This window comes from Primulina tabacum, chromosome 15, assembly GCF_025594145.1.
Source record: "Primulina tabacum isolate GXHZ01 chromosome 15, ASM2559414v2, whole genome shotgun sequence".
NCBI lineage: Eukaryota > Viridiplantae > Streptophyta > Magnoliopsida > Lamiales > Gesneriaceae > Primulina > Primulina tabacum.
In genome coordinates, this window is record NC_134564.1 from 20,374,244 (window position 1) to 20,386,433 (window position 12,190).

At 37.5% G+C, this 12,190-nt stretch overlaps 1 protein-coding gene across 1 annotated transcript; it reads right to left on the reverse strand.

The window, feature by feature from the left end:
• Positions 1-5,444: 5,444 nt before the first annotated feature.
• On the reverse strand, positions 5,445-7,535 carry LOC142527710 (uncharacterized). Its single transcript, XM_075632602.1, has 2 exons — positions 7,201-7,535; positions 5,445-6,544 (listed from the first exon to the last, which is right to left on the reverse strand). The coding sequence occupies exons 1-2, from the start codon at positions 7,433-7,435 to the stop codon at positions 5,487-5,489; spliced, it is 1,293 nt and encodes a 430-aa protein (XP_075488717.1). The 5' UTR covers positions 7,436-7,535; the 3' UTR covers positions 5,445-5,486.
• Between the last annotated feature and the right edge of the window lie 4,655 nt (positions 7,536-12,190).

Consider the following 12,190-nt stretch of genomic DNA (forward strand, 5'->3'; position numbering starts at 1 on the left):
ATCAATAATAACCCAAATAGCATCACATCCCTTGGGCGAACAAGGTAAATGAGTCACAAAGTCCATAGCAATATGTTCTCAATTCTATTTCGGGATTTCAAGACTATGGAGTAATCCTCCAGGTTTCATTCTCTCGGCTTTCACTTGCTGGCATACAAGACATTTCGAAATAAATTCAGCGGTGTCCTTCTTCATATGTCTCCACCAGAATTGAGGTCTCAATGTCAAATACATCTTTCGGCCTCCAGGGTGAATACTGTATTTGCTACAATGTGCTTCTCGAAGAGGAGCAGATTTCAAATCAGAATTATCAGGAACTACCAGCCGACCATTAAGTCGTAAAGAACCATCAGAAGAAATCTGAAATCCAGACTGATGTCCTGCAGATACAAGTTCTTTTGACTTTTGGATCTGAGCATCGCTTCGTTGGGCCTTTCTTATTTTCGATATCAAGTTCGGCTCAATTTGCAATGCTGAGACAGTGACAGAATTTCAATTCGAGTGAAAAGTCCAACCAGACGTACATATATCCTCCTGTACCTTAGCGACACAAACAGAAGCTAAAACAGAGTCATGCACCTTACGACTAAGGGCATCCGCAGTAACATTCATCGATCTAGGGTGATACTGAATCTCACAATCAAAATCCTTCAGGAGATCCATCTACCTGTGTTGCCTCATATTCAAATCAAATTGAGAAAAGAGATATTTCAGACTCTTATGATCTGAATAGATAACAAACTTCTCTCCATACAAGTAATGGCGCCAAATCTTCAGAGCAAATACAATGGCGGCCAATTCAAGATCATGAACAGGATAACGTGTTTCATGAGATTTCAATTGACGAGATGCATAAGCAACCACTTTGCCATGTTGCATCAGAACACAGCCCAAACCTTTACCAGACGCATCTGTACATATCACAAATCCTCCGGTACCTGAAGGAATAGTAAGCACAGGTGTTTTGGTCAATCTCGTCTTCAATTCAAGAAAACTAGCTTCACATTCATTTGACCAAATGAATCTCTGATTTTTCTGTGTCAATTGAGTAATAGGTTTAGCTATCTTCGAAAACCCTTCAATAAAGCGACGATAATAACCAGCTAAACCCATGAAGCTACGGATCTCAGGAACATTCGTAGGTCTTGACCAATTTAATACAGCTTCAACCTTCGCAGGATCTACAGATATGCCATGTCTCGAAATAACGTGGCCTAAAAATACCACTTTGTCCATCCAAAATTCACATTTGGACAATTTAGCATATAAATGGCTAGTACGAAGAGTTTGAAGTAACAGTCTCAAATGTTCAGCATGATCCTTTTTCGATTTCGAATAGATAAGAATATCATCAATAAATACAATAACGAATCGGTTAAGATAATCTCGGAAGACACGATTAATTAGATCCATAAAAACAGCAGGAGCATTCGTGAGACCGAAAGGCATAACCAAGAATTCATAGTGGCCATACCTCGTACGAAAAGCAGTTTTGGGCACATCTTCGTCTCGAACTCGTACTTGATGATACCCAGAACGAAGATCAATCTTAGAGTATACAGAAGTACCCTGAAGCTGATCAAATAAATCATCAATACGAGGAAGTGGGTACTTGTTTTTCACAGTAGCCCGCTTTAGTTGTCTATAGTCGATACACATTCGCATAGTACCATCTTTCTTTCGAACAAATAAAACTGGAGCTCCCCAAGGTGATACAATCGGTCCAATATATCCCTTATCGAGAAGATCATGTAATTGTTCTTTCAATTCTTTCAATTCCAGAGGTGCCATGCGATAAGGAGCTTTAGAAATAGGTGCAGCCCCGGCACAAGATCAATACTAAACTCAACTTATCGATGAGGAGGAAAATAAGGAATCTCATCGGGAAATACATCCGGGAATTCTTTCGCAAAAGGAATATCGGATAAAGATGGCTCCTTTTTAGAGACATCAATAGCTTAGATAAGATAACCCTCATCTCCGCTAGTCAGAAGTCGAAACATTTCCAAAGAGGATACCAAAGGAATTTTAGCTTGGGAACCTTTGCCATAAAAATTTCATTTGGGTCCATCAATAGGTCGAAATCGAACCACTCCATGAAAACAATCAACAGTAGCTCGATTTGTCGTCAAGATATCCATGCCAACAATACAATCAAAGTCGTGCATTAGAAGGACAATCAAATTCAGAAATATCACATTGTCCTTATATATCAATACATAATTATGCACAACTTGCTCAGACAAAAATAATCTTCCCTGCTGGCGTGGCTATCGACAATGTATCATACAATGGGGTACACATAATATCATATGATGCAACAAATGCATGAGATATGAATGAGTGGGATGCTCCTATATCAAATAAAACACGTGCAGGATAATCGCAAAGCATGCATATACCTGCAATCACACCACCAGGAGCTTCTTTAGCCCGATCCTCAGTCATAGCATACACTCTTACTTGAGGAGGGGCTTAAGAAGTCTGACCACCGGTCCTCGATATCGTAGAACACTCGACTGCTGAAAAGAGGGAACAGGAACAGCAGGTCTCATCATACTAGGGCCACCTCTAAATCCTGGCTGGGGTTGAGACGAAGTCGTACCACTATTCGGACATACATGAGAGAAATGATCTTCTTGTCCACACTGGTACTAAGTGTCAAACATACCTCGAATCTGCTCGATCGTATGTTTGCCTCCACAATGACTACAATAAGGAGCAATCACGGGACTCCCTTTCTGGGATCCACTGGAACTCGAAGAAGATGAAGAAGCAGAACCAGTCTTCTTGAACTTCTTACCTCTTGAACGCAAAGTAGGCTGCTGAGCTGTCACTGGAGGTGGAGGAGTATACTGTGGACCTCCTCGCCTTAGTCCAGCCTCGGCTGCCTTGGCTCGTTCAACTGCCTCTGCGTAGCTAGTAGGCGAACCAGAAATGACAAAAGTATAAATAGCAGGATGTAATCCATTCACAAACCTGCTATATTTTGCTTTTGCATTCGCAGCTACGTGAGGTGCATACTTCAACAAAGTCGAAAACTTCGAAGCATATTCTGCAACAGTCATCGTTCCCTGCTGCAGACTATTAAATTCATTCTCTTGGGCAGTATAATAGGAAGGAAGAGAATACTGCTCCAAAAACTGGGCCTTGAAGACATCCCATGTGACTTCAATCCCGGCTTCTTTCAGTCCAATCTCAGCGGCTTCCCACCAAGATTTTGCTCGGTCTTTCAATTGATACAAAGCAAACTTCATTCGTCGAGCCTTAGAATATTCAAAAATATTAAACAAGTGCTCGATATCCTTTAACCAAGCCTCTGCTCTTTCTGCACTCTCAGTGCCAAAGAACCTCGGTGGTTTCAAATCTTGGAATCGAGCCATCACCAGATCCATGGACAATCCTTCAAACTGTCCAACCATCCTCTCAGTACTACTACTCGCAGTTTCATTTGTGGGATTCATCTACAAATCAGTGGATGAATATCACAAATCAATTTCACATCATCATCATCTCATATAATCAATCTCATCAATAACTTACTCAAACTAAATCAAGTAGGAGCAAGTAATACCAATAAATCAAACACATATGCATAATTCATTTGTGCCTATTCACGTGTACACAAGACTCAATCGAGCATTCCCAGCTATGCTCTGATACCACTCCGTGTGGAGTCCTTAACTCCTAATCGTTATTACAATGCAATCTGATTAGGGTTAATTAATTAGAGTGGAAAATGAGTTTAAATTTTCTTTACGATGAGCCCAAAACATCTTATTTAAATACTAAAAATAGTATTTCATCTCATATCATAAAACATGCCCACACGTAATCAAACCCAACTGAATACAAACAAACTCATATTCTCGGGACATACCCCGGTATATAGATACATATACATATATACTGAGAAACAACCACTAAACCTCAACTCAAACTGTGATTCCCTCCAAAAGTATCATCTCCGGTCTCCTGATATCCTGGTCATTGTCAACATACAAAGACAACAACAGCCACCTCTAGGGTGAGCAAAGCTCAGTCTGAAGCAACCACAATACATACTACAAATATCTAAACAATAATATATGGTATGCAATGCATGTATGTCGTGGAAGTATCAGGTCAAATGCCCATCCACTGAGCATATGTCATAATCAATCGAATCGCTATCAAATCAATGCTCGAGCTGGGACACCAGCCTCAATCAGGGACACTCATATGATAACGTCGACAAAGCGACATCAAATCCCAAATCTCAATCAATCATCGGGGCCACAAATGACTATGCTTTAAGGGTCATGTAATATCAAACATAGCATCATGTTCACAAACCCCAGAATCAAATCATATCATATCAGGGTATCCAAGGATCATAGCTCAACGTGCATATCATGTATGCCACATAAACTCAACAAATAAGGTATATAGACATGTATTATCAATCAAATCAATCAAACATATATCATATGATACAGATACAGGTCGTATGTTACCCGGTCGCAACATACCTCAATTCTTCGTTCCAGTCGATGTAGCTTGAAGATATCAGTATAATAATCTATCTACATCAATAACATATTCATTTCAATCAATAACATCATTCAAAATCAACAATATAAGTTTCAAATATCTTTTGAAACTTTGAAAATTAATATCAAATCAAAATCATAAAATAATTCAATTCCGACTTCAAAACTTAATTTCTTGTCGGTTATTCTACCACATATATAATCAGAATTAATAATAACTGACAAATAATTCTTCAATCTCAATCCAACGATTAAAATTTGTCAATTATAATAAATTAGGAATAATTCAAAATAACATCACTATAATCATCTCTTCTTCGTTAAAATCATACATTATTCAACAATCTTCAATTTCTATATGATTTAACAATTTATCGGATTTATTCCAAAAATCGACGAATTTCAAACATCACAAAAAATATAAAATTTATACCTCAAATCGAAGACTTCGTATCAACGATCCCAAAACTGAAGTCGGTTCATCGATTGGATAAACCGATAAGTCGTACGAAAAGAAAAAAAAAATCGTATCTCCTCTTTTCTCACCTCTCGTCTGGCTGTCTCTATTCTTTCTACGACTCAATCAATTTTTTATTCTTTCTACGACTCAATCAATTTTTTATTTTTTTTTATTTTTTAATATTATATTATATTATATTTATCGTTTTAACGTCGGTATATTCTTTTAGACCAGTCAAACAATCAAATTTTTCAAAACTCAAAATATGAAACTTCTATATCTTTAAATTTTCTTCGTTATATCCAAATTTCAAATTATTTGGACTTTATATGACTACGATAGATAACAAATTACCATTTTGTTCTTAAAATTAATTCATTATTTTTAAATTTATTTACGAAAATATCATCAAAATAAATTGAATATTTTTCAACTTATACTATTTTAAATCTGACTCAATTAACACGTCAAAACACTAAACAATCAGAGATGATTCACAGCTCTGCGTCGTGGGCATGGCCACTCTGCTGCAGATTATCGATAATCTGGCGTGATTTATCTTTGGCGGATTCGTACGTTTCTCCGGCCTTGGCTTTCGCCGCATCGTAGGTTTCCTTCACTTTCTCCTTCGCCCAACTCAGGGTGTCTGCTGCCTCGGATCCTGTCTTTCCGCCTTGCTCCGCCACCTTTTCTTTCGCTTGCCTGGCTTTCTCGTGTGTATCCTTGCCTAGTTCGGCTGCTTTGTCTTTTGCTGCCAACGTCTTTTCGTAAGCTTCCCCGCCCAGTTCATTCGCCTTGTCTTTTGCTGCCACCGTCTTCTCGTAAGCTTCCCCGCCCAGTTCACTCGCCTTGTCTTTTGCTGCCACCGTCTTCTCGGAAGCTCCCCTGCCCAGTTCATTCGTCTTGTCTTTGACTGCCCCGGAAGCTCCCCTGCCCAGTTCACTCGCCTTGTCTTTTGCTGCCACCGTCTTCTCGGAAGCTCCCCTGCCCAGTTCACTCGCCTTGTCTTTGACTTCCACGGAAGCTCCCGTTCCCAGTTCACTCGCCTTGTCTTTTGCTGCCACAGTCTTCTCGGAGACTCCCCTGCCCAGTTCACTCGCCTTGTCTTTGACTGCCCCGGTAGCACCCTTTCCCAGTTCACTCGCCTTGTCTTTTGCTGCCACCGTCTTCTCGGAAGCTCCCCTGCCCAGTTCACTCGCCTTGTCTTTGACCGCCCCGGTAGCTCCTTTTCCCAGTTCACTCGCCTTGTCTTTTGCTGCCACCGTCTTCTCGTAAGCACCCCTGCCCAGTTCACTCGCCTTGTCTTTGACTGTCCCGGAAGCTCCCTTCCCCAGTTCACTCGCCTTGTCTTTTGCCGCCACTGTCTCCTCGTAAGCTTCCCAGCCGAGATCACTGTTCTTATCTTCGGCTGCCCCGGTCTTCTCTCTAGTTTTCTTGCCGAGTTCCCTTGCCTTGTCATTGGCTGTCCCGGTCTTCTCTCTCGTTCCCTTGCCCAGTTCACTTGCCTTGTCTTCTGCTTCTGTTGCTTTGTCTGCAGTATACTTTCCAGCTCCTGCCACATTACATGAATCTCAATATTAATTCCAAGCTGGTTAATTCGAGTCGACCTTAAAAATGTGAACAGAAATTAAATGGGCTAAGATCTCTTAAAAAATGTTAAAAATGTTATTGGGCTAAGATCTCAATATTCATATTCAAAGTGTATATTGCACAAAACTAATCAAAGGTTACCAAGAAATACCCCGAGTATCCATCTTTTCCTCCCCCGCGAGTTATATAACCTCAAAATTTTCAATTACTAGGATAAAATTTGGTTAAAATAACTCCAATTTGAATAGTGTTTTATTATTTGCATTCTAAACAACTCAAATGATCTTAGTTTAGGCAACTGTGAAACCATTATACTGAATAGAATAATAAAAATTATGAAATAGTACTGACGGAGGGATTTGAAGAAAACCACAAGATTATCCCCAATTTTAATCACTTTTATCAAATTTAACCATCTCTCGTGAATAATTCAATTATTTTGAAGGAGATTGATCATATCACGCATAGGAACTCCAAATGAACAAATTTCTACCATGTAAAAACAATTTACCAGCCACCAGGGACCAGTTCCAAATACAACTCACTAAGAACATTGAATTCTCATGTTACTCATATATATCATGACACTAAAAACTAACCCGTGTGAAATTTACTTACCAGTAGTTGTTTCGGTAATTTTATCTTTGGTTTTCTTGGCGGCATCATCAAACTGGTTGGTATCAGTGGGATCAAGATCATCAGCCTTCGCGCCGGCGAGGCCCCCAGACAACTTATCCTTCGCCCATTCAGTCCAAGATTCTTTCTCCGGATTCTCAACGCTGGCCTCGCAAATCACCGCCAATAACAGTAACAGAAACATTGAAGTAACCTTCAACATCCCTCTGTCAGCCATGTTTGCAATCTCGGATTTTTTTCTTGTTTTTCCTTGTTTGGAAACAACGTTGGATTTCGAATGCGAGTAATGGTACACAAACACGTATATATATATATGGCTTTCTCCTGGGGATGGTTTTGAGATCAAAATGTTCAGAGAGTATTAAATAATAATTTGATATGATTTATTTCTTAATATAATTTATGACGATGGAATTACAAGACCGTACGTGGTCGTCTTAGGCAGAGGACGAGTCGCGGTGACAGCAGCAGTCGTGGCAAGCGATCCTGTTTCTTTCAACCAAACGCTTCCATCTGTCTTTCTCTGGCTCTTACTACCATCTTCTTTACTTTATTTATTATTATTATTATGGGATAAAATATAATATTGGTGTGTCAAACCAACAATTATCGTGTACCTGTTGTATTATTAAAATTTTTTTGGGTACAGATTAAAATTATATCATTAGTCAATATATTTCTTTGTTTGAGTAGGTTTTTTTTTTCTTGAGTGTTTTTTGTGGTATTTTAGTCGAGCTTAGGGTGTGTTTCCGTTTTTTTCAAAGTTCTGATGGTTTTTTGTGTTGCGTGCAGAGTGGATTATGGAATCGAAAATATTCGATGCTTTCAACCATGACATTAATCTTTCCTTCCATGTAAGTCTAGATGATATATTATGTAAATCGTGTTGCGTGTAGAGTGGTTTAATGGAATCCAAAACATACTGTGCCTTCTACGATGAGGTTAATCTTTTCCTCATGTAAATCTAAGAGATGGAATCAGCCCGACAAATGTTGCGGGTTATCAATTTCATAAAAACACACTTTCAATTTCATGAAAAGATTCGACTCAAATTAAACAAATAATACCTCTCATGAAACTACCATGGTTCGTGAAGCTTTCTTTTAGAGTTAAGTTTTTTCTTTTAACAATATCAATCTTTTGAGGAGTTTTTGATGCAGAATACTCGTATTTGATTCCACACTCATCTAAATAAATTTCAAGAGTTTTGTTAGTAAATTAAGTACCGTTGTAACTTCAAATTTTGTTATTAATACCTAATTTTTCATTTGCAGCACATTTCATAAACTTGATTAGTTGAGTATTTATCTTTGTTACCGAGGAAAATTACCCGTTAAATCTGATGAATCATTTACGATTACTAGAATATACTTCATTCTTCTTAAACATATACAAAAATAGTACCAGACAAATCCATATATAATATTTCTAAGTGTAAGCTAGGGTCAAAAAATACGATAACGTAGTCCAACTGCATATAAATCTAAGGAAAATAGAAAATAACTAATTAAATGGTTTTAATGGCATGAATTTATTATGATACGTACGCATGATCACATGTTTTAAAAAAAAGGTTTTCTGTTAATATGTATAAAACTGTGTTTTAAAGGTTATTCGAGACGCGATGGAGGGGATCATATAAGGGAAAATATTTTTATTAAATAATTATTTTTAATTGTTTAATGTGTGGTGCATTTTAAATGGAATTTTTGATTCGATTTTCGACGAAAATATGAATTTTTCGAGAACTCGGCTAATATTTTCACAACTTCTCCTAAACAAAATATTTTAAATATCAAATAATGGGCATATTATACTAGGTTAATGGTCTATACCATTTTTAATTAAAATAAAAGGCCCTAAAACCCTTCCCAAACCCTCATAACTCACGTCCCCGCCCCTCTAAGCGACAAGGACTCTTCATCAGCTTTCAAACCACACACATCATAGAAATTTTGAAGGGTTAATCACGGGAAGTTGAAGGAAATTCAGCAAGGTCCTCCCTACGTCGACGTTCTTCGCATCTCAACTCGTTTTTCGTGCGTAATAAATGCAAGGGAACGACTTAATCTTCCTTCAAACATATTTCACACCATATTATGTGTATTTAATTATGTTTTTTATTAAAAATATGATGTACCACTTTTATTTTCTTTTTTATGGCTATACATGCATAAAACTAGAGTTTTCTTTTTCTAAAACTCTGCTAATAATGCACAAAGGGGCTGCCATGGTAGCGATACTTGAAGGATGTTTTTACACACGTTTAAGAGTCCCTAGATGCATAGGTAAGGGTAGGACAAGGTGGAGAAGCATGTTGAACGAAAATTGGAGATTTTGAAGGTTAGGGTTTCGGCTAGGGTGCGGTTGCTTCCTAGGTGCATGCGACTGCTAGCTGTTGCTAGGGGCACGTCCAAGGGTCTTAAGAGTGCTGAGCCATGGTCCTGCATAGGCTGCACTATGGCTGGTTCGAAGGATAGGCATGAGCCGCTCCTATGGGAGTCGCGCATGGCTTCCTAGGGCAAGGGTGAAGGGCTGGGCTCGTTAGGCTGTTAGGTTAGGTCTAGGGGCTTGCTATGGACACGGTCATGGTCCTAGTAGGGTAGTATAGGGTTTGGTCATAGAGAAGATGGGCTAGGGCCGAAGGTTTCAAGGGTAGAAGGCTAGGGCTTTTCGAAAATAAGAGAAAAAATTCAGTAGCTGTTTTAGGCTTGTCCAATGGTTTAATGGGCTTGAATTGAGTTTTCACTACAAGAAAAATACCCTACGACAACGGTCAAAAACCGTTGTCGTAGCCTTTTTAAAACTGTTGTTAAAGTCCCTGTTGTTAAATGGTTCGCTCAAAGACAACGGTTTTGAACAGTTGTTGTAGATGCAATTTGCGACGGATTTTGAAAAACCGTTGCATGTAAAAGACGCGACGGAGTTTTGAAAACCGTCGCTAATTCGCGACGATTTCTAATAACCATCGCTAAATTTAGAGAAAGTTTATCAAAACCCGTCGCTAAAATTAGCGACGGACCTCATGAAAAACCCGTCGCTATTTAGCGACGGTTTCTGTATGAATTCCGTCGCTAATATTTTAGTTAAAATAAAAAAAATAATTTTAATAATTTAATAAATCTATGTTAGAATTGGTAAAATAGATAAAAATTTTAAGTGTTGTGAAGTGATAAAATCGTGTAAGAAATAAAAATTTTAATGGTTGTGAAGTGGTAAAATCCTGTAAGAGATAAAAATTTTAAGTGTTATGAATTTATAACATTGTGTAAGAGAGAAAAATTTTATGTGTTGTGAAGTGGGTGGAAGAAAATGGAACGAATTTGCTGGTATTTATAGAGAGTGGGTGGAAGAAAATGAAGGGAATTTTAGGCGGTATTTTCAAAAGTGTCAAATTTTTTAAATTAGCGACGGGTTGACTAAAACCGTCGCTAATGTTTGCGACAGTTATAGAAGAACAGTTATTAGCGACGGTTGTAGCAAATCCGTCGCTAAATACCGTTGTGTTTTGTCTAAACTCATGCTAATCGACAACGGTTTTCTAAAATCATTGTCGATTGTCCTAAAAAACACGCTAATAGACAACGGTTCATGAAACCGTTGTCATAAACGCTCAAAGACAACGGTTTTACAGAACCGTTGTCATTGACCCTAAAAATCGTTGTCTTTGACCCCCAAAAGACAACGGTTAAAATGATCTACGACAACGGTTTTAGTTAAAACCGTTAAAAGTTTTTTAACGTTGTCGTATGTGTGTTGTTGATTCTGAAATTTCTTGTAGTATTTATATGGTTTAGTTAGGTGTTAATAAGCTGCGGTTCAAGTTTGGTTAAGTTTCGAGTCCATACAAGTCAAAACCGAGGTGTACGTTTAAGTTAAAAAACGAATTTAGAAATTAGTCGAGAAGTTTAAGTTTACATCTAAGAAATATTTATGGGTGTATTTTAAGGTGATATTTAAGTTTGGAATGATTTGGGTCGTCGTTTTAAGGTCCAAGGATAAATTGGGAAAGTTAGGGTTTTAGGGACAAAACGGTCATTTTGCACTTGAAAAATGCTAGACGTCCTGGCAATGCCCTGAATGCTGTAATAAATATTAAAATTTTTATTTCAAATGCTTGTAAAATTTTATGATGAAACGTTAATGCTGAAATACATGTTGCATGCTTGGTTTAAAAGAAAATGATTTATATGTGTACGAATTTTTATAAGTGATGGAAATATGAAAAGTTGAAGGAGGTCAATTGAATGTGACTAATACGATGATACGATGATATGTAAGGCCAATGCTTAGTTGACGAGTGAGAGTGTCACTGATGTCCCCGCCTCCCGGTACCATGGTAATACGTAAATGGATACATCGACCTTCATCTAATACGAAAGTCACAATTGAGGATCTGAATTTAATAAAAAGAAAACGTATAGGTATATGTTGAAAGGAAATATGATTTGATTTGATGAAAGGAAATATGATATGATATGTTGAAAGAAAAACGTTAAAGTTTATTTATGAAAAACATTTTCACTTTACTTGTGAATGTATATGTATTACTTAAGTTTTGCTAAGTCAATAGATTCACTAGGTATGATCGATGCATGTGAGCTTGATAATAATGAAAGTCTTGATGGTTAATCTTGCTGGACTGAAGGTGCACACAACACGATGACCGTCGCTAGTTTTTCACAAATAAAACTATGTTTATGATTTATGATTACTTAAAGATTTTATGATTATGATTCTTTTGAGAGGTTTTTGAGAGGATGTTAGAGTTAAATTTATTTTTGAAATAATGTTAGTTTAGATTGGTTGACGTTTTATGACTTTATACTTTGAATTAATTTCTTTTGGATTTTCAAATAATAGTTGGTTGGTTTATTTTTAAATGGTGCAAAATATTCATAATTCAATTTCTTAGTGTTTCGGTCGAATGAATTAGAAAAAAAAAATTTTATTACTTTTTAAGAAAACCGAG

Excerpts from the sequence above, each read along its gene's own strand:
- LOC142527710 (XM_075632602.1), bottom strand. The coding sequence starts at position 7,435 with ATGGCTGACAGAGGGATGTTGAAGGTTACTTCAATGTTTCTGTTACTG. Across the intron at positions 6,545-7,200 it reads AATTACCGAAACAACTACTG|GAGCTGGAAAGTATACTGCA; the intron begins GTAAGTAAATTT and ends GTAATGTGGCAG.